Here is a 22,995-nt window from a genome sequence, read left to right on the forward strand (position 1 = left end):
GTCCTCTGTTACTTGTGAATCTTTTATTGATGCCATTTTTAATCTTCACAATGCTCGGGATATTTCAATTCAAACAAAACTTCTACCTTTTTGGATTCTTTGGCATATTTGGAAATCTAGAAATAAATTTATTTTTGAGGGAGTCACAGATGATCCTTCATTTGTTGTTTTACGCGCCAAATCAGATGTGAGTGAATGGTGTCGGTTAGGAAATGAACGTCAAGATAACACAAGATCAAGCAACCAACCAAAACAGACACATTGGACAAGACCACCAACTCTTTACCTTAAATGTAACTATGATACTAGTTATGATCCAGTTTCTCAAAATTCAAAGAGCGGGTGGACTTTACGTAATGAACACGGTATTTCCAATGGCTGGGGATCATCAGATACAGGTCAAGCATCATCACCACTGGAAGCTGAAGGGAAGGCACTACTAACAGCTATGCAGCAAACCTGGATAAGAGGGATCACAAAGGTTGTCTTTGAGGGTGATTGCGAGGTGTTAACGAAGATGATGAATAAGGCAATATATATTGCTTCCATTGATGGAGTCTATCAGGATTTACTACGTTGGTCCAAGTTATTTAAAGAAGTCTTTTTTGTGCATACACCAAGAACTTGTAACAACACAGCTCATATTTTAGCAAGATTAGGATGTACATCTTCTTCTTTTTATTCATCCTGTTTTCAACCTCCTGTTTGGCTATTAACAACATTATGTAACGAGTACAATCTTTCATAAATATAATTATATTTTGACGGAAAAAAAAAACATTAAACTCATGTTTGTTTAGCTAGTAGAAACAAGAAACAAATATTACTAATCATAACCTCTGATGACATCTTCATTTTATTCCATGTTTAGATACGCATGATGCATTGCATGGAGTCATGGACCATCTCTCTCAATAGTCAAATTTCTTGGGAAAGCAAAGAGTTAAAATAATTAAAGACTGATTCGAAAAAAGTTTCGAATCTCGATCTATTGCATTACGCTATTCATCTCTTGGACACTTATTTTTCTTACTTTTCTTAACAAACTTAAAGTAATGATAAATTGTTTATTTCCCTTGGAAAACTCAAATCAAATGCGCATAAAAATCTAAGTTTAGTGTTAATTGGGTCAAATCTGCTGATACATGCATCATATCAGCTTAATAATATGGCCCTATAATATGGTTTTTAGTTTATACTATATTAATATCAGTTATTATAAAAATGAGGAATCAAAATGGTATGGCTCAAAGCAAATAAGGACACATTTCTTTGTGACCCTTGGAGCAATTTCTAACGTCAAGAGAACATATTCTCCTTTCTTTACTTTAAGCGCGTTTAAAGTATTGTCACAAAGAAAGAAGAATCTCTCCCAACTTAATTTGGACCTATCATGTCATTCTAGATGTAATGATATATAAATATGCTACAAATATACCTCCACAAATTTACAAGAGAATAAAATGTATAAAAAAAGTAATTTCTGCCTAATTACATTTCTCAAAAATTATGTATATGAGTAAAAAGATTAGTTGATATTTTATATATCTAAGATCGTTTGCTAATTATATATATGAGTAAAAAGTAGTTTAAAGTTACAAGTTTCTGATATGTAAAATAGCTAAAATATCTAAAACTAATGTCTAATAATTTTTCTATACCTAAATATTTTATGTCCCCATTAAACTTTACTAGTTATGGCCCTTAATGTAAATTCTTTTGATTAGCTTTTTATATCCTTTTTAGCTATCTCACAACTCATACTATAAAACATTGATTCGAAAACTTTCACACACACAATCAACCACAATCCCCTACTTTTTCTTATTCGTCTCAATCTCTCTTTCTCTCTCTCTCTCTAATGACGAGTAGTAGTGGAAGCCTCAAACTAGAGATCCACACCGACGAAAAGACGCCGGGAAAGTGGAGCGTACCGCTCGGCGATGAATCTTTTCGAAGGTTCTTGAGCGGAGGAGGAGGCTCGGAGAAAGCTGTGTTCGGCGAGGGATCACTTTTCAGCCCGTTTTTGTTTGGGAAGTACTTTGATCCATCAGATGCATTTCCCTTGTGGGAGTTTGAGGCTGAGGTTCTGCTGGCGAGCCTCAGAAGCTTAGGACACTGTAGAGTTGATTGGTCTCAGACCGATCATGTTTATGTCCTTAAATCCGATCTCCCCGGTAAGTACGTACGTGTATTTCTTACGCTACAGTTTTTCTATTTGTTTTTGGTTTGCTAACATTATGCACTTATATAGATGATATCTTGAGGGTTCAAGAACATGTAATAGTTTTTAGAAAATGGTAAAAATAAATGATGTCTTCATGGTTCAAGAACAAAAACACTGATTAAAGTTTTGATACTTGTATATTAGTGGTGGGGAAAAATAACGTGCAGGTGTATGTGGACGTTAGTGGAAAAGTGATGGAGATTAGTGGCCAATGGAACAACAACAAGAAAACAGTGGTTAACGGTGACTGGAGAAGTGGCAAGTGGTGGGAACACGGCTACGTCCGTCGTCTCGAGCTCCCCGGCGACGCCGACCCTAAAAACTCCGAAGTTTTCCTCCCCAACAACGAAGACTGCTCTTTCTTAGAGATCCGAATCCCTAAGATTAATTCTAAGAGCAAGTTTTAATCTGATGTGGCCTTGATGATGAGTATTACGTTTAGGGTTTTTTTTTCTCTCTTAATTTTCTCTTCTTTACTATTATTATGGAATGATCTGTGATGAATTTATGTGGTGGACACACCAAGATGGATGAAAGATATTATATATACATAGTATAAAATATATCAAATGGAACTATATATTATAGACAAATGATTTATCGAAATTACACACAAGTATGTGTCATGTAGATTTTTTGTTTTTCTTTTTTTTTTTTGTATATGGAAATTTTGCACTAATGCATGTTTGTGGGGGTATTAATGATTTTGCTGAAGGGTCTAGTCTAATGCAGATGACGAAGGGAGGAGTCAGCATAAGGAGAAATGAAATTGTCAAAGAATGCTACATATATAAGCAGTTTAGCACATATTCAAAATGCGTTATTTGCGATGCATTTTGAGAAAGCACAAGACGTATAACGGAATCACTTTACTATTTTATCAGAGTTTATGGCCTATTCTTAAACCGGTCTATTGTCTGGACTCTGGCTTGTGGTATTGGACATGTTATATATTATCTCACATGAGATGTTTATTGGGCTTCAAACCAATAAATTCATGACCATAAAGACTTTACGTTATTGTCAAATGGCCTTTCATAGATGCTGTATAAAGACGACTACTATTCGATGAAAAATGGACTAATTGATTGATGTGGTGCATTTAGTCTTTATCATGTAACAATGTATAAAATGGTGCTTAGTATTTGGAACATCAACAAGAAATCTGCGGTCAACATAGAATGGAGAAGCGGTCGGTGGTCGGAATATGGCTACGTCCGTAGTCTGGACTCGAACATAGCTAGCGACACGACACCAAGGCCATAAACTCCGAAGTTTTCCTCTCAAGCAAGGACGAACACTGTACTTAGAGATCCGAATCCCCAAGATCAATTCGAAGAACAAGTTTAATCTAGGATAAAGTTTAGGGCCGGTGGTGGGTTTTCCTTACTTTGACTTTTTCGTTTTATCATCACACGATGATTTTATGTGGTGGACATGCACAAAGGTAGAATTATCATCACCAATGTAACCGACGCAAACATGAACTCCATATGTCACAAAAGTACATTTCTCTTTGGTTAGACAACATTAATGTAGTGTCCATAGGATTCTAACTTCCCTCTATATATGTATGTTGAAAATTCCTCTTGCAATATTATTTGTAAAATTAGTTGCACATTGTAACCGTTGCTTTGTCATCGCCAATAGAAGTAATTCGCATCATGTGCTGTATCCCTTGTTTCCACAAAAATGTGGCTAAGATTCAAATCTTCATCGGCATTTTTCATTCTCGGTTGAACATAAAACAAAATCCTCACGAATTATTGTCTCATAGCAATAACTACTAGCTACTTGTAGATGTAGTTTTTTTTTTTAAATGTCAAAATTGAAAATTCTATTATATTATCCAAAAAGTTTTGAACAAATATGTACGAATATATTTTTGCCATGTACGCACACACACACACGCATAAAAAGGCATCGAATCTGAACCAAAGCATGAACTGTACTAAGTTAAGAAAACTCTATATCAACGACAAAACTAAGTTATAAGAAAATATAAATTATACATAACAATCCATCTCAGATCTGAACATTCTTTCCAGTGCATATATAAAGTTCACTTCATTAGCAGTTGATCCCGCTTACATCAATGATGTCTAACGCAATGAGCCAACTAAACCTTACTGTATTAAAGATGTGTCAGGTCAGTTTACCGGTAAGGTTAAATAAGAGTAATTATTATTTTGTAGAGGTACAGAAGAAAAAAAAGTCCAAATTAGTGGACCACTTATTTTAGTTTTGCATATATTAAAAAGAAAAAATGTAAAAGTTTGGGATACATATCCATTGTTGTTCCTAAAATAGGTTTATATGATGATTACTATAAATTTTAATCTTCCTATACAAAAGAATGAGATTGAATTGTCCATATATACAATGAACCTTTGTTTTATAGGAATCTCAAAACTCTTAAATTTTTTTTCTCAGATTTCAAATGACTCAAATGGGTAATGAAAAACTGAGTTTGTTAATAATATAATCTTTTCTTTAATGGAGTTCATATATAGTGTGTTAGTGGAACAAGCTAAGCTAACAAATATATGTAACAGAACAGAATTAAACTATTCTTTTAACAGAAGAAGTAGGTCTAAGTGATTAAGTTTGATGTGCGAAAATGACTTTAGATGAAATTAACCTTGGAGCTCTCTACCATAAATTAAAAAATAGATTTGGCAACAACTTTTTCTTCATGGGAAGTGTTTGGTGCAATCCTTTAACATCTATATTTATAAAGAATTTTTTCATTTGAAGAAAATAATAATTGTCTGATAATATCACTATCTAGAAGTTGGTCATTATTATTATACGTTTCGACACCTATATTTTGGATTTATTAATACAGGAGATTTCTTGTTTTTATATGTCGAAACAGTCTTTGATATGTTTAGTTGAAATATTATAACAACATGGATAGTAGATCGTTATTACAATCCGATGTAATAATTAATGTGTAGCGAGTTAGTTTGATTCTACAAGATAAATAAGCTGAAAAGACTGTATTAGTGCCAAGTATATGTAATTTGATAAAGTTAGATGAGGAGAGTAAAATAATCATGGCTTAACGCTGAAGTCTCCAATGAACTAATTCACGTTTCAATAAAGTTACAAAGAAAAAAAGTTAAGAAAAAAATATATACTTGGCACCCATTTGACGCAATGGAGGGACTAAAATTTTATGAAAAAAAATTATTAAACTAGAGAGAAAATATATATTAAAAATACATGTAATTTTGGCCATGATAAAAAAAAATGTACGACGTGGAAATTTATCATTTATTTCTTGCTAAACCATCTGTATACATAATTTCGAGTTTCAATAGTTTAACGTACTCTTCTAATATCTTTTCATTTAAAGAAGTATTTAAATAGTTTAACATAGTTCTTCAACAAAAAAAAAAAGAGGTTTCGGAGTTTAATTAAATTGTCTTTTTAATTTTATAAGCTGTAGGTTTTTAATCAATTAAAAAAAATCAAACGGAGACTACTTCTTCTAATGACATTAAAAGTTCAGAGATAAGCTACATGCAGACCACAAATCATAAAAAAAAATTAACGATTATTTTTGAAATGCGCATTTTATATGATCTATATATACTATAAATTAAACCATTTAGCTACTCGGAGTTCCGAGACTTGTTCAACTTGATATTCGACGCCACGATTTTTTGAGAAAAACCACATAGTCTAATTTTTAAAAAATTAATGATACTTAAAATATTATTAATTATTATATCGTTTAGTTTGACTAAATCAAATTTGGCATGAAACTTGCACCACCTTACTAATCACCTTTGCATAAAGTAAATATCTGCTTTATCCAGACATAATGTATTTATATATACGCATAATGTTCAAAATCCATTATCATAATCAAAAATCTATTTACAATACGGTTCGAGGGTGAATCACAAAGTTTGCAATCATGAAATGTTTTATTGAATGATCCAATTTAGGAATATATTTAGTGTGAGTAAAGCTGAAAGCTGTATAGTGTTTAGTGCGTCTAGAATGTGCACTTTAATGTCTCTTTGTCACCAATCACTAATCTCAAATTCTTTTTTCTTTTTGGAATTGGGTCAATAGTACTCAGTATAAAGATTAAACTCAACATACGTTTTATAAATTTTAACAAAATTTTAGTTCACAAAGTAAATGTTTCAACTAGGGTGGAATTAATCATCAGTTTCAACAAGGCACATCAACGACGATATTTCAACTGCCAATTCAGTTCGGAGGACCATTAAGATTTAAAACATTGTTTCTCTCCCTGACTCTCACATGAAATTTGACAACTCGCGTCGTCAGGGGTACGAGACAGAATCTAAAGAAGTTACACGACAAAAGACAATTTTTTGGTTCGGACAATATTAGCCCATACCTTTTCAAACCAGAGACGTGAGCTGCTTCGAACTAATCTTTGGAGTTATGGTAAGGGTATTTTCGGCAAAGACAAAATATCCACTTTTTTTTTCTGGTCTCTGAAAAGAATCTCTCGTCTTAAAATGCTGACGTATCGCATTTTTACCGACACGTTATAGTTAGCTTTTCTTGATATTTTTTATTAATCGGTCATTAGTATTTATTTAATTTCTTATAAGTGAGATTACCGATACAACCTATGGTAAAGATATTTAACGTTTTTGTTGAAAACCAAACAAGAAGATTCCATCTAAAAATATGAGCCATTTATCAAAAATTCATTTCAAGAGATTTTTATACACAAATTATTAACCCTTTAGTCATCATTTACATATTATTATTGATAAAATAAAAATAGACATTTTTTTTGGTTTAAATGATATTCTCCTGATTTATGTTGAACAAAAATAATATTGATTCATGTTTTTCTAAATATTCATATCATAATTAAAATTTTAGATGTATGGATTAGTAAAGTCATAATAAGTCCACTGACCTTTATATACCCTCCTCCCACTGCCCCTAGTCCTAAACATTAAACCTTTTTTTTTTTTTTCTATCTTCTTCTAATTTCTTTGTTGCTGCTTAATAAAGCAACGGCTGTGATTGTATTACCTCGGTGACTTCAGATCCAATCAACGGCCCCACGTTCATCTCTCTCCTCTCTCTCTCTCAGAACATTCAAACAACAAATATAGAAAATGTGAAGTAAGGCAAGCAACAAACAACAGCAAAAAGAGAGAAGACGAGAGAAGGAACAAAACTGAAACGTGCCTCCATTTCTTAAAACCCAAATCCTTTGTGGTACAAACTCCAAAGGACAACAACAACACAATCTCTCTCTCTCTCTTAAATGCCAAAGGTCCTCTTTTTAATTTCTCTTCGTCTTCTTCCTCCTCCTCCTCCTCTCTCTCTCTCTCAATACTTTTCACAAATCTGGGCATTGTTTTTATTTCATTCACTAAGTTTGTTTTACCTCTTAAAGTTTCAATCTTTAGGTTTATTTCTTCACTCTTCTTTAAAGTGTTCTGTTTTTTTTTTTTTGGGTTACTAATTTAAAAATCTCATCTTTCACGGGTTTCCTTCCTTTTTTCCAACATTTAATTTCATTACTCAAATTTATCTTTTTCTGAAGATCTCTAAGGAAGAAGAAAAATACAAACTTTGTTTTGTGTGTGCAGGTTTATGCTTTGATTGAGAGAGGAATTTGAAGTAATTTAGGAAACAAGAAGAGAACAAAAGTATATTTTTTGGTTATGGTGGGGGCGATGGCAAACAATGGAAGAATCCGGTCAGCTTCTCCGGTGACTAATGGGTCAAAAGATCTGACTCCGAACAGTGCTCCGGCTAGCACAACGGGATCTGAATATGGTCCTGTTGAGTTCACTAGAGATGACGTTGAAACTCTTCTTAATGAACGAATCAAGTACAAGAGCAAATTCAACTACAAGGTTTCTACTTTTAACCCCACCTCAATTTTTATTTTTACCTGAATCTAAAATTTCTTGTCTAATGTAAGTTTTGATGTATGGAGGAAAAAAAATAGTCAATACTGTAATTTGATTGTTGAGTAAGTTTTATCAATTAGGGTTTCTATTAGCAGAGAGAGAGTTTTAGTTGGTGAAGTTTTGAATTTGAGGTAGCTTTTTTTTTACTGGCTTTTCTCGTTGGATCCGTTGGTTTTTCTTATAGAAGTTTTGATTGTGTTTATAAGACAATTTGTGGGACCTTTGAGTTTTAGGCAATAGCATTGAAGACATTGTTTATGTGTTCTGATTGATCCTTATGGTAGAATCTGAAGCTTTTAATTTCTGTTAGCTTACTACTGGCTTTGTTCGTTGGATCTGTTGGTTTTTTTTTTTTGAAGAGGATTTGATTTGTGTTATAAGACAATTTGTGGGACCAAAATAGTTTTGTCAGTTTGATAAAAGCATTAAAGACTTTGTTTATGTGTTTGGCTTTGGTCTCCCTTTTGGTTTCAATTAGTTAAGCTTGAATTTGAATGTTCTTCTTCTTGGTGGGTTTTGGTTTTTGCAGGAGAGATGTGAGAACATGATGGAATATATAAAAAGGCTTAGACTTTGCATTAGGTGGTTTCAAGAACTCGAGTTGGATTACGCTTTTGAGCAAGAGAAGTTGAAGAATGCGTTGGAATTGAATGAGAAGCATTGTGCTGACATGGGTGTGTTTCCATAAGCTGTTGACTTTTTTTCGTTTCAAATTTTGGGAATTTTGAACTTTATATTTTGTGCAATTTTGATGACAGAGGTTAGTTTGAGAAACAAAGAAGAGGAACTGAATATGATAATTGAAGAGCTGAGGAAAAACTTTGAATCTGTTCAAGTGCAACTTGCCAGGGAACAAACTGAGAAGTTGGTAAGAGGCGGCTAATTCTAGTTTAAATTACTTGTGTCTAATTCATATATGTGGGTTTTAATTCGATATGTTCTGTTTTAGGCTGCGAATGATTCTCTTGGAAAAGAGAAAGAAACAAGACTTGCTGTTGAAAAGGCACAAGCTGGTCTTGTAGAAGAGCTAGGAAAAACACAAGGAGATCTTCAAACGGCTAACCAGAGGGTGAGAAAAACTTAAAAAGGATCTGTGAAATGAGAATATGCTGTCACTTAACTTAAAACTAATGTTGACTGTTTGTTTTGGTATGTTCAGATACAATCGGTAAATGATATGTACAAACTGTTGCAAGAGTATAACTCAAGCCTGCAGCTGTATAACAGCAAGCTACAAGGTGATCTTGATGAAGCTCATGAAACTATAAAACGTGGTGAGAAAGAAAGGACTGCTATTGTCGAAAATATTGGCAACTTAAAGGGCCAATTTTCAGCGTTACAGGATCAGCTTGCTGCTTCTAAGGTATATGATGATGTTCTGTTTTATCCAATCAATGGTAGTAAATGTTTTGTAGTTCTGGTCAAAATGTGATTTGAGTGTCTTGTTTTTTTTTTGCTAGGCTTCTCAAGAAGATATCATGAAGCAGAAAGGTGAGTTGGTAAACGAAATTGCGAGTCTCAAGGTCGAGCTTCAGCAGGCCAAGGAAGACCGTGATCGCCATTTAGTGGAAGTACAAACCTTACAAACCGAGGCAACCAAGTACAATGACTTCAAAGACACCATAACTGAGCTTGAGGTCTTATATCAGTTTACAATTTCTTGCAATATATTCTCTGCCTATTGCTTTTTCTTAAGATGATGTAAATATTGTTTTGGTCCAGACTACATGTTCGTCCCAGAGTACTGAGATACAAGAGTTGCAGGATCGACTAGTGTCATCTGAGAGGCGACTGCAGGTTTTTATCACATTCTCTAGCAAAGCACATATAACCTATGAATCTATTAGATTTCACAACCTCTTAAGTTTTTAATAACATTTTTGATTGTTTATGGTTTAGGTTTCTGATCTAACTACCTTTGAGAAAATAAATGAGTTTGAAGACCAGAAGCAAAGCATTATCGATCTGAAAAGTCGAGTAGAAGAAGCAGAACTTAAACTCGTTGAAGGGGAAATACTACGGAAGAAGTTGCACAATACCATTCTTGTACAATTCACTAAACTAAACCTCTGTCACATTTTTTTCGTCCCCTATTTGTGTAAAGCTTGACTGATCCTGGTTTATTTCTCATGTTGCAGGAATTGAAAGGCAATATACGTGTGTTCTGTAGAGTTAGACCTCTATTGCCGGGTGAGAATAATGGTGAAGAGGGAAAAACTATTTCTTACCCGACATCTCTAGAAGCACTTGGTCGCGGTATTGACTTGATGCAAAATGGTATGAAACCAGAAACTTCTGAGATAATGTGGTTCTTGCGGAAAGAACACATTGATTAACAGTTGATGTCTTCTTTTTGTTATGGACAGCGCAAAAGCATTCTTTCACATTTGATAAGGTTTTTTTGCCAACTGCATCACAACAAGACGTTTTCATAGAGATTTCTCAACTTGTTCAAAGTGCTCTCGATGGTTACAAGGTAAAGAAATATCTGAAAATGGCATATAATAATGTATTCTGTATGTGTCACTGTTTCGTTAGACTAATTAAGGGTGATATGATCCATTTTCTAGGTGTGCATTTTTGCATATGGACAAACTGGGTCGGGTAAAACTTTTACAATGATGGGTAGACCAGGAAACCCCGAGGAAAAAGGGCTGATCCCACGTTGTTTGGAGCAAATCTTTGAAACGAGGCAGTCTCTTCGATCTCAGGGTTGGAAATATGAATTGCAGGTACTTTTTTGATCTTGTCTTTTTAGGTAGCTATACATAAGATATGTCTTTATGATTTAGAGTAGATATATAATACTACTAGTCTTGTATCATATGTATAGGTATCTATGTTGGAAATATACAATGAAACGATCCGAGATCTTTTGTCAACAAACAAAGAAGCAGTCAGAACAGACAATGGTGTTTCTCCACAGAAACATGCTATTAAACATGATGCTAGTGGAAACACGCATGTTGCTGAGCTTACTATTTTGGATGTTAAAAGCTCACGGGAGGTTTCATTCCTCTTAGATCATGCGGCTCGTAACAGGCAATATAGCTAAAACCCTTTTCAATTTGACTCTATACCGTAAAAAAATGGCACTTTCTTCTGTATAATTAAATGTTGTTTACTTTTTTTTTCCTTAGATCGGTCGGGAAGACTCAGATGAATGAGCAGTCGTCTAGAAGCCATTTTGTTTTTACACTAAGAATCTCTGGTGTTAACGAGGTACTAACCAGACCGGACTTCTTCTTACAGAATGTTTGTTTTGTGTGATAAACGAAACTGGCCCTTTTTTTGTTCTTGCAGAGCACTGAGCAACAAGTACAAGGTGTCTTGAACCTGATTGATCTTGCGGGGAGTGAGCGTTTATCAAAGAGTGGATCAACCGGAGATAGACTTAAAGAAACTCAAGTACGTTTGTTAGAAACATTAAAGAAGGTTATATGGCTTCTTGCAATTTTAGACTCTCAAACGTTCTTTCTTTCTTCAGGCAATCAACAAAAGTTTGTCGTCTCTAGGCGATGTCATATTCGCCTTAGCAAAGAAAGAAGATCATGTACCATTCCGAAACTCAAAGCTCACATATCTTCTTCAGGTACTAAAACTTAACTATCAAAAGATATTTTACAATTTTTTTTTTGTCTTTTCTTGATTTGTGTCTCTTAATAAAACTATGTTCCGTTTGTAATCCAGCCTTGCTTAGGTGGTGACTCGAAGACGCTAATGTTTGTGAACATTGCTCCGGAATCTTCTTCAACCGGTGAGTCTCTCTGCTCTCTTAGATTCGCAGCGAGAGTGAATGCTTGCGAGATTGGAACACCACGTAGGCAGACTAACATCAAGCCGTTGGAAAACCGTTTGAGCCTTGGATGAGAGAAAGAAAGAGAGATGGGATTTGACATTTGAAGCTAAAGCTTCATTTTAATTATAATGAATGTTTGTACTTAAAATATGGTCACGACTTGATGAAGGATGGGGATGATTCTAACAAGAAAACATGAAGACCTTTTGTTGTAATTTGTATAGTTTGGTTTAGCATTTTAATATCTGTTTGTTTTTGTAATTCTTTTTTTCTTTTTTGGACAAATAAGTAGGATTTTGCTTCCTGATGTTCGGATTCATATTAATCTTTTGTGGGATTCAAATATTATTGGTAACTCTTTCTTGTGTCTACAAGTCTAATGGTAGTAGTGTTTGGTCATATTTTTAACATGAATGTTTTTGTGTTTCGAGTAATAGAACTAGATTTACATTAACTGTACTGTCATTATGACTAATTCTAAAATTTAACATGATCAGTAGTCCTTTTTGTTAGTAATTAGTATACCATTCGTTTTTCTTCAAATGAAAAAGCGATCAATAATATATAGAACGCAAATTTAGAAATGGAAATTACACATAACAGGATGGGACATGACGACAATTTGCCCATCCCTAAGAACAATGTAATGTATTCCATTGATCAACTTGAAACCCCACTTGATCAGCTGATTCTAAATAAATGTTTGTTTTTCCATTTAGGTTGTTATAGATTTTGTATAGTTAAGTTGAGTTACATGTACACCAGATAAAACCTAGATGTTGATATAAGATTCAATTTGACTTGAATGTGTCAATTGTAAAAACAAAATTGATTGCGATAGGGTCATACTCTATATTCCCTATAGGCTATAACAATAATTTTGTTGTTGAACAACTAGAATACATTTTTAAATATATATACTTACCAAAAATTGGATCATATACCATATATTTCCAAAAATGAATTAGCCATATATCTAATTTCACAACATTACACGGATAATGCATAATGTTCATATGATTAAAGATGTGGTTCGTTACTTGAAAAAAAGAAAAACCATTTAAATATCACTTCGAAATTTAACTTTTCATAGGTTATCATTACATAAGAACTTAGTATGTTCCACCTTCTCACCATGATATTGATCTATTGCTCATTACATATAATTCACTAAACCCGATAAGTATTGTTCTTACCAGCTAACACACACGCGTAATCAAATTATTTTCTAGAACATCGAACGAGAATATGGCCTAGAAAACGCAATATGTATAGTAGTATTATATGATTAAGTCAACTCCTGTTGAATTTCATCTAAATGTTGAGATAAGGTTAAGTAATTAACATCTTGAAACATGGCAAAATTCATGCCTCCACGGGACTTGGGAAAAGAACAAGTCAAACTATAAAATATTTGCGTAAAATACTTGTTTCTTTATTATATACTAGCATTCATATTACTAACTTTTGATTCAAAATATTATACAGTAGTTTTTTACAAATAGTCAAGTTGATACATAATGCCACTTCTGCATTACATTAATCGAACTAAAAGCAACTGGCTTAGCCGATCGTATTTTCAAATAATAGTAGTGAAATGTTTTTTTTTACAAGAAAAAGTGATAATCTCCTGTGTATATATATATTTTTTTTTGAAAAAGGCTTATCTCCTGTGTATATTACTTATATTATATTAAGATACATGCATAAATATCAAATATAAATATAGAAGATAACAAGAAGAGAAGGACCATGAATAAACAACAAATTAACAAGTTATAAAAATATAGTTAGAGAATATACCTCACTGTATGGATGGATATCCCTAAATCAGTAGTTGATAAGTCTATTTATAAATTTGGGTTTTATATTCTTGGAAGAAAATAAGTTGACGCCCTATAAGTTTTAGTAGTGTTGGCTTTAAACAAAAAAGGAAACAGAGGTGCTATTTGAGGGAAGATTCTTCTAATCTCTTTTTGAACTACCGTTCTTAATTAAACTACCCATGTACTGTTTCGATTTGATGAACCTGAGTGATGACGATGGGGCATCTTATATTTATTTATATTTTAAAAGGTTGACACGAATAAATGATCTCAATGCTAGTTGATAAGTTAATATTAATGTCTAGTTGATAAGTTAATATACAATCTATATACGTTGATAATGTTAACGCTATAATGTATTTTATCAAATGATACCAATCCGTTAAAAATTATTAGGAAAAAAGATGGCTAGCTACACGAAGTATTGGTGAATACATGGTCACACATGCCAAGTATACTATTGTATATTCAACTACACAGAGTATATGTATTACATGACCACATGCATGAACTATATGACATTATGCGGTCAACATCATAGACATATAATCCAGTACACCGGTCAATTGACTCCGGCAAAGACCGGTGTTGACTCCAGCGTTGACCAACACTTAAAAAGAAAATTCTAAATTTAAAAAAAAATTATTATAGTAAATTATTTATGGGTTTTCATGATTAAAAGACATTTTCTATTCAATATCCAAATATTTTTTATATATCTCTAATATATTCATCTTATAATTAATTACTTTTTATTTTTCAAGCTAAAATAAATAGTTAAATAAAAATCATTTATAATTATTTTCAAGATATAAAAATTCATTTATAATAATCTTCAAGATATAAAATCATTTATAATTATGTTCAAGATATAAAAATTTCTAATTATTTTCAAGATATATATATATATATATATATATATATATATATATATATAAATCTCTCATAATCAGATTATTTAATTATTACAAAATCAATAAAATCAAATTCAACTACTTTCATTAGAAAATAATATGCAAAAGATTGAGTATATGACTCTTTACTCTAAATTTTGCATGGTAATTGTTATAAAAAAATTTAGACACTCTTTTCTTTAAAATTTACATACTCAAAATAACATATAAACAACAAAAAGTTAACAATATTTACTTTTAACATATGAACATTTTCATTTTTACTCTCTTTTACACAATTACAATATGTTAAATTAATTTTTAGAAATTTTTTTTCAAGTTTGGGTTCTCTATATTACATTTAGGATATATTTAGGAAATATATTAAAAATATCTTTAGATATTGAATTAACATATAAACAACAACAAAAAATTCACAATATCTATTTTTAACATATGAACATTTTCATTTTTACCCTCTTTTACACAATTACAATAGAGAATTTGTTAAAAATGCCCCTTTTGATATACCCTTTTTCAAAAATACCCTCTTTTCTGGTCATTTTTATTTTCTAATTTTTAATGACCATTTTACCCTTAGATGAAAATTATTTTATTCAATAAAAAGAAAAACAAAATTTTCCCGCCAAAAAATTTCCGACATATTTTCCCGCCAAAAATTTTTCGAAAAAAATTTTCCCGCCAAAAACTTTTTTGTCAAAAAAATTTTGATAAAAAATTTTGACAAAAAAATTTTCCCGCCAAAATTTTTCCCGCCAAAAAAAATTTACAATGTTTTTAAAAGGTTTTATAAGGTTTCTACCTTATAAAAGCCTTATAAACACCTTGTAAAGGCTTTTACAAGATTTTTTAAAGAGTTTTAAAAGGTTTTTTAAACAACTTGTAAACGCTTTTACAAGATTTTTAAAAGGTTTTTAAAAGGTTTTTAAAAGGTTTTCAAATGGTTTTTAAAAAGATTTTTAAAAGGTTTTTAAACACTTTGTAAACGCTTTTACAATGTTTTTAAAAACCTTGTAAAAGTTTTTATAAGATTTTTAAAAGGTTTTTAAACACCTTGTAAATGCTTTTAAAAAGTTTTTAAAAGCGTTTACAAGGTGTTTAAAAACCTTTTAAAAGCATTTACAAGCTTTTTAAAAACATTTACAAGGTTTTTAAAAGCGTTTACAATGTGTTTAAAAACCTTTTAAAAACCTTGTAAACACTTTTAAAAGTTTTTAAAAGTGTTTACAAGGTTTTTAAAAAGTATAAATTTCAATATTTTTGGCGGGAAAATTTTTTTTTGGCGGGAAAAAATAATTTTTTCGGGAAAAATTTTCGATTTTGGCGGGAAAATATTTTCGATTTTGATGACTGTACATTCTTACTGTCACTCAAAAAGGGTAATTTGGTCATTTTGTATATAAAGAGAGGTAGTTTTAAAAATGGTCAACATGAAGGGGTATTTTTAAAAAAATGTATGGAAAAAGGGGCATTTTTGAGAATGCCCCATTACAATATGGTAAATTAATTTTTAGAAATTTTTTTAAGGTTTGGGTTCTCTATTTTACATTTAAGATATATTTAGGAAATATATAAAAAATATTTAGATATTGAATAGAATACTTTTTAATTAATAAAAACCATAAATGATTTAATATAATAACTTCTTATTTTTTATTTTTTATTTTTTATTTTAGAAATTTTTTTTGGTCAACGCCGGAGTCAACACTGGTTTTCACCGGAATTAATCAATCAGTGTACCAGATTGTATGTCTATGGTGTTGAACACATGACGTCATATAGCTCATGCATGTGGCCATGTAATACATATACTTTGTGTAGTTGAATATACAATAGTATAGTTGGTATGTGTGACCATGTATTCACCTATATTTCATGTAGCTAGCCATCTTTTTTCCAAATTATTATGTTATATTGTTATGTATAGTTGTAGTGTTTAATTTGCTTCGTTAAACTTATCAATATAATCTGCCGTTTTCTCTCCTGTGTTCGAATATTTTTAAAGTTAGAAAATTAGAATTATGTAAACTTCTAATAAATATACCAGAGTGATCTATATATGTACTATACTAGTATTATATATCTTGATACGGAATATGCTGAAATCTTAAGGTATTTTCATGTATGGTTTGTACGGGAGGAAGCAGAAGAATGATATATCTCCTAGATCACGACCAAACGACCATCCAACCATGTTCTCGAATATTATCTGTTCGATCCAACGAACCTTATCACAGAAAAATATATTTTATGTCAATTTAATTTAAAATGCTAAACAAAAAGTTTAAATACTCATTTCTAATAAAAAAATTTGAAACAAAAAAATTTATCGATCGAAATCAGGTTAGTGGTGACAGGATGATAGGTATTACTTATTGCTATAATCGTCTAAACATACAGAAAGACAAATTCATTTTCTTTGGTTAAAAAGGGGTAATATGTTACCACTATACTACACGTTTACACCCATTTAGAGAAAATCAATTCCTAGAAGCCATGTGTTTGTCTCTCAAGTGCATATTATTACTTTTAAAAGCTGTAGTTATATCAATTTTATATTTTAGCGTTTAATACGAAAAATATGAAAACATATACAACTTTTAATTTACAAATAATTTAACTTTATTTTTTTGCAACATTTTTCAAATTTAAAATTTGATTTTGACACGGTAAAGATATTATAATGCATGTTCTGCTAAACTATATCATAATAGCATCCACCATGTTACCATGTTCAGTTACACGTTAGTCCGAAACATTGCCGTCGTCATCGATCACCATCGTTTTGATTTGTCGTAGAGATCGTCGCTGGCGAGTGGCGACTCTTCTCCGGACAAGCCTTTAGTGTTACGCGTTAAATAAACAGAAAAACAAAGATAAACTCAAAACATCAGAAATCTTGAAGTAATGTCTAATAGGAATACCATGAAAGTCATAAAAGCTTTGATTTAAATGACATAGTGTTGATCTAATAACAAAGAATCAGATTCCAACTACTAAATTACTACAGTACTAATCACGGAATGATGTCCACTAGGTGAAAATGCTCTGGAGTTTGTCTGGACCTCTGGTTAGTTAATTTTCAATTTTTTTTGTAAAAGAATATTAAATTTTGTTTAAATATATATGATGATGTAACACCTTTTTTTTTTTTTTTAAGGCCAGGGTATTTATTTATTACTCCATGAAATGAATTAAAAATAAAATAAAATAAAAAGAATTAAGAATGGGCCTTAAAAGCCCAAGAAAATAAAGAAGAGTGCGCGTGAAAACCACTCTAAAAATTGTGTTTTGCTCAGAGGATTCCAAGATTCCACAATTCGTCTCCTCTCCTCCAAACAGAAACAGTATTCTTTCTTCTTCTTCCACCACCAACGGCAGAAATCAATTTTTGGCTTTTAAGTTTTTCCACCTCTTCGGATCTTCTCTGATCACCACCGGGAAAATTCAATTCCCCCGGGGAATTTTACAAAAGCCCTCGCCGTCTTTTCACCGGTGGAAAAAAGCTTCAGGAGATGGTGTCGCCTGAAAACGCTAATTGGATATGCGACTTGATCGATGCTGATTACGGAAGTTTCACAATCCAAGGTCCTGGTTTCTCTTGGCCTGTTCAGCAACAACCTATTGGTGTTTCTTCTAATTCCAGGTTTTTTTTTTTTTAATTTACTCCTCTTTCATTTCTAAAACCGCTTTAAATTAGGGTTCCGATCTGTGTTTCTTAAGAAATTTAAAATCGATTCTGGTGAAATCAGTGTTATTTCTTGAACTTGGGTCTGTTCTGGTATGCGAAGTTGTGTCGTTAATTAAGGAAAGGGCTGATTTTGTTGTTGTTGTTGTTGTTAGTCTTTGAATTTGAGAGAAGAAACGAGAATTTTGAAGTGTAAAGTAGCATACTTTGGCTAAGTTTCAAGCTTGTGGGATTGTTTGAGTGAGGTATAGAGACTTTATTGTTAGTTCTTATTCATTGAAATTACTTATGTATGCTTAAATTTTGGGGGGGTTTTTAGCTTGTTTAGATGTCTCTCTACAAGTGTGTAAAAGAATGTTAAGTTAGGAAGCGTGGCTTCAGGAGAGGATATTTCCGATTTGGGGTTTGTTTTTATCTAAAGTCAACTGTGTGTGCCTGACATGTTTTTAGTGTAACTTCTGACATGTTGCTTGATTTGGGGATCGGTTGATCTATTTGGCTTTGTTAGGTGGGATTTAGATTCCCTTTTTTTTGGATAGGGCCTTCCAATATGAGTGGATGGTTTGACCTTACGATGTCAATATTAAGTAATGAATTCTTCTTCCTTGGGAGAGTGAGTAGTTGTAAGTTGATGCATAGTTGAATATAGACTTACAGAGCTTATCTTGGAAATAGTTATAATGAGTTCTGGTTATTTTCCATGCGATTGTTTGCATTGTGGTAATACTTAGTTGGTTCGATGTATTTCTTGTTGTTTCAGCGCTGGAGTTGATGTCTCTGCTGGAAACTCAGAAGCCAGCAAGGAACCTGGATCCAAAAAGAGGTAAGCTTTATTTCAAAAGACCTACTGAACCCGGAAATGATAGCAGTTTCCAGGATTTATCTTTTTGAGCAATCGCTATGCACTTGTTTATGGTTCTCTTGTTGTGGGGATATGTCTTGGCTCTCTTGACATATTTTGGTCATGACATGGTATAAAAAAGAGTAATCCTGGTCATTACTTGTCTCAGGGGGAGATGTGAATCATCCTCTGCCACTAGCTCAAAAGCATGTAGGGAGAAGCAGCGACGGGACAGGCTGAATGACAAGTAATTTTCTTCAATTTTGTATATCCTTCATATCCTCTTTAGGAAGAACCAAAACTTATACACTTTTTAAATGAATAACAGGTTTGTGGAATTGGGTACAATTTTGGAGCCTGGAAATCCTCCCAAAACAGACAAGGCTGCTATCTTGGTAGATGCTGTCCGCATGGTGACACAGCTACGGGGCGAGGCCCAGAAGCTGAAGGACTCCAATTCAAGTCTCCAGGACAAAATCAAAGAGTTGAAGGTGAAATTTGTAATCCTCCTTTCTTTACATAAAAGTGATCAAATGCTTACCTAGTTTCTGGAATATGTCAAATCAGACTGAGAAAAACGAGCTGCGAGATGAGAAACAGAGGCTGAAGACCGAGAAAGAAAAGCTGGAACAGCAGCTGAAGGCCATGAATGCTCCTCAACCAAGCTTTTTCCCAGCCCCACCTATGATGCCAACTGCTTTTGCTTCTGCGCAAGGCCAAGCTCCTGGAAACAAGATGGTGCCAATCATCAGTTACCCAGGAGTTGCCATGTGGCAGTTCATGCCTCCTGCTTCAGTCGATACTTCTCAGGATCATGTCCTTCGCCCACCTGTTGCTTAATCAAAGTTAAAATCATCAACCGGTTTGCTTCTTGCTTCCGCTGAAAAGAAAAGTCTCCATTTGTTTTGCTCTCCTCTTTCTCGGCTTTCTCTTAGTCTTATCGTTGATTTCGCTATATCGTGTTATCGTCGTAACTTGTTATCTGTTGAACAATGATATGACATTGTAAACTCCCAATTGCTACGTGCAATGTTATCTATATTCACATGTAAATTTAAGTAGAGTTTGGCAGATCGTCTCTCACTTTATGTGTTCTTACATTAATACATAGAATGGGTTTTACTTCCTCGCCATGAGACTGTGAAAGTACAAAAAAATTAGAAACATGAGAGATTGCAGAGACTGCAAAACATGATCCGGTAGAGCAGTGAAAACTCCATGGAAGAAAAGTTTGCTCCTATGTTTTGATCTGTGAATCTCTTCTCTGGGTGCCAATGTAAAAATTGAGAAGTGGCTTGTGAAAATCATGATGCTCTAATGTGACAGCTCTTGATGAACCTGTCAGAGGAATCAAGATACTTAGCCCAGAGAGGACGTAGATGTGGAAAAGCTATATCAAGCCAAGGCTTAGCTCTTCCATTGTAATGTACGACAGCCGCACTTTCAGCATCAGCAAAGCTCGTGGTCTCTTGGTATCCCAGACCGAGCATATGCCAGAACGGATCTATGGTCTGGACATGACCGTGGAAAGCTATCAACCCAGGAGGCAAAGTTCCCAGCTGCCACAAACTCAGGTCTGATTTTAAGTTCTGCAACATATACATGAAAAATAGTCTTGAGTTTAAGTTGATTACTGCTTGATAGTGATAGTTGGGTAGTTTAGTGTTTCCATTTACCTCGTCAAGCCAGTGGTAGTAAGTGGAGCTTATGTTAGTCTTTCTCCAAGCAGCTAAGTCGAAAACATTCATCCCGTAAGCCCAAGCACATTCCTCTGGATCAAAGTTTCTAGCAATTGTCGGGTTTGAGAAGTTGAGGTAACTCTTGAACTTCTTTGACATCACAAACTTGTCTTCTCCTCTACATGTCTCCACTGCTCCATTTACTTTCCCATTCATGTCAATGTCCCAAAGAGGTGATAGATCAGTTTGGATTACAATGTCATCGTCTAGAAACACAACCTTGTTTAGGCTCGGAAACAACTGCAAAAAAAAAATAGAAGACGGTTTTAGGTTGCAGGCCCTAATGCTGTTGAACAATCTTCACCAGTCATAGATCAAACTTACGTCTGGTAGATGAATACGGATGTGGTTCATCAAGGAGTTGTATTTTGGGCTAAGCGCTTGTAACTTAGCAGCAACAACAACCGGATTCTCGTTGTTATTAGCCACAATAACCGATGATCCACCTCTGAATTGAGACCTCACTCTTTGATCTTTCTCCATAGCTTCCAGAACCGGAACTTTCCCTTTCGATAACCAATCAAAATGATGCAAAGCCTTGACCTCAATTATTGCTGGAGACAGAGGATGCAATGAGAACCAAGCTTGCATTGGGAAGTAAGTTTTCCTATCCGTTATGATGTGAAGTACGACCTTATGAGGTCTTAAAGCGTTTTGAACCAAAGACTTGGCCACAACCGAAGCTGCAAGAATATTGTCTGAAGCCAAGACAAAGTGAAAGTAGTTGTTGTCGACTAAGGTTGGGACTAGCTCAGCTTCTGGAAGTTGGAGACGCGCAGCTGCATTTATCGAATGTTCGCTGGCTAGCTTAAGAGCTAAACAGTGAAGTTGTTTAGGTATGCTGCTTGATGCGACGTGTCGATATAAATACTCTTGGATCTTAGCCGTTCTTGTTCTTTGTTCCATCAATGTTACCATTTCTTTTAGCTTTTGAGCAAATTCTCTTGCGTCTGATTTGCTTCTTTTGACTTCAGACATGAAATCTTGAAGTGTTTGAGGTATATCAGTTCTTCCTTTGAGTTCTTGTTCGCTTAAAGGCTGTTGTAAAACTTGGTACATAGCTTCTGGAACATTCTAGAAAATAACCGAAAATAACTTTACTTTCTTCACCACTCTGTATCACCACAGTAATTATATAAAATGTGCTCTAGAATCTGAAACTGAAGTTAGAGAGGACTTACACCAGAATCAACCCTTCTTCCTAAAAGCTTTGGCTTTAGCCTCTTTCCCAAGCAAGCTGTTAATTACAAAGATATCTTATTCAGCTTGACTATAATACCTACAAAATTAATCTGAAACAAACCGACCAGCTCTTGGATTATTCACTTTTGAGCGTAAATCTCTAGAAGTTATTCCACTGTTTTCGTTTGGATTATTCTATTGATTGAGGATAATATATTTATATCTCAGCTCGACGCAGTTGTCCATGTAATATACATAAATAAGTAAATTGTGTATTCAGTAAAAATATATCTATAGTTTTGAAAAAAAACGAAATCAACAGTTCACTATTTTACATAATTTCCGGATATAGGAAGAAACAGAAATGATAGAAACGTACCAAGAGAGGAGCAAGGAGAGGGCTCGCCATCGATAGAATCAACGGTGGAGAGAACGAAGACGAACCGGAGAAGAAAAGTGAAGAAGAGCAAAGAATAAAACATCATTTGATAAGAGAATTTTCTAGAACCAACCTTCACTTTTATGAACTCTCTCAACCCTTTCCCTGTGACCACTGTCACATGTCTCAAGCTCGGAGATATATGCAATTGCATCTCTCCTCTGTTTTATGTCTCTGTTTTCTTCTTTTTTTCTTTCTGAATGTGTTATGTTCTGAAGGGAGATGAATGTCCGAAGAAGGAAACCGGATCTCACGTTGTTATGTATTGTATGGTTTATTTCAAAAGGGTCCATGTCATTTACCTAACCTTGCTTTGTGTTTAGGTTATTAATGGCAGATCATAACTCTGATGTTTATTTTATATTTTTGGGATACAAAAAAACTTAACTCTGATGTTTCACGTAGGG

General features: G+C 33.4%; 4 protein-coding genes across 7 annotated transcripts; 3 read left to right on the forward strand and 1 right to left on the reverse strand.

Annotated features, from left to right (window-relative positions):
• The first annotated feature begins 1,663 nt into the window (after positions 1–1,663).
• LOC104730914 (21.7 kDa class VI heat shock protein) lies at positions 1,664–3,328 on the forward strand. 3 transcript variants are annotated; one of them, XM_010450160.3, is made up of 2 exons: positions 1,664–2,177; positions 2,372–2,833. In XM_010450160.3, exons 1-2 carry the CDS (start codon positions 1,862–1,864, stop codon positions 2,632–2,634), a joined length of 579 nt encoding a protein of 192 aa, XP_010448462.2. In that variant the 5' UTR covers positions 1,664–1,861; the 3' UTR covers positions 2,635–2,833. The 3 variants fall into 3 exon arrangements, with proteins under 3 accessions (XP_010448462.2, XP_087344493.1, XP_087344495.1); XM_087488367.1 differs by lacking the exon at positions 2,372–2,833 and adding an exon at positions 2,960–3,328 and having other exon boundaries at positions 1,776–2,177; XM_087488369.1 differs by having other exon boundaries at positions 1,776–2,177; positions 2,395–2,833.
• Positions 3,329–7,095: 3,767 nt separating this feature from the next.
• On the forward strand, positions 7,096–12,328 carry LOC104730923 (kinesin-like protein KIN-14N). Of its 2 annotated transcripts, none has more exons than XM_010450171.3 (17): positions 7,096–7,514; positions 7,834–8,103; positions 8,690–8,834; positions 8,919–9,028; positions 9,110–9,229; positions 9,320–9,523; positions 9,621–9,797; positions 9,883–9,957; positions 10,060–10,206; positions 10,299–10,437; positions 10,527–10,636; positions 10,731–10,892; positions 10,994–11,202; positions 11,301–11,382; positions 11,464–11,568; positions 11,648–11,752; positions 11,851–12,328. In XM_010450171.3, the coding sequence occupies exons 2-17, from the start codon at positions 7,909–7,911 to the stop codon at positions 12,028–12,030; spliced, it is 2,265 nt and encodes a 754-aa protein (XP_010448473.2). In that variant the 5' UTR covers positions 7,096–7,514; positions 7,834–7,908; the 3' UTR covers positions 12,031–12,328. The 2 variants fall into 2 exon arrangements, with proteins under 2 accessions (XP_010448473.2, XP_010448481.2); XM_010450179.3 differs by having other exon boundaries at positions 7,336–7,650.
• Positions 12,329–17,901: 5,573 nt separating this feature from the next.
• LOC104730958 (transcription factor ILR3) lies at positions 17,902–20,299 on the forward strand. Its single transcript, XM_010450211.3, has 5 exons — positions 17,902–18,345; positions 19,148–19,210; positions 19,398–19,475; positions 19,557–19,719; positions 19,796–20,299. Exons 1-5 carry the CDS (start codon positions 18,215–18,217, stop codon positions 20,066–20,068), a joined length of 708 nt encoding a protein of 235 aa, XP_010448513.1. The 5' UTR covers positions 17,902–18,214; the 3' UTR covers positions 20,069–20,299.
• On the reverse strand, positions 20,250–22,920 carry LOC104755036 (putative galacturonosyltransferase 12). Its single transcript, XM_087488427.1, has 5 exons — positions 22,529–22,920; positions 22,149–22,204; positions 21,292–22,041; positions 20,905–21,207; positions 20,250–20,817 (listed from the first exon to the last, which is right to left on the reverse strand). Exons 1-5 carry the CDS (start codon positions 22,740–22,742, stop codon positions 20,533–20,535), a joined length of 1,608 nt encoding a protein of 535 aa, XP_087344553.1. The 5' UTR covers positions 22,743–22,920; the 3' UTR covers positions 20,250–20,532.
• Positions 22,921–22,995: the final 75 nt, after the last annotated feature.

This window comes from Camelina sativa, chromosome 2 (genome assembly GCF_030686135.1).
Source record: "Camelina sativa cultivar CO46 ecotype springtype chromosome 2, ASM3068613v1".
Classification (NCBI taxonomy): Eukaryota; Viridiplantae; Streptophyta; class Magnoliopsida; order Brassicales; family Brassicaceae; genus Camelina; species Camelina sativa.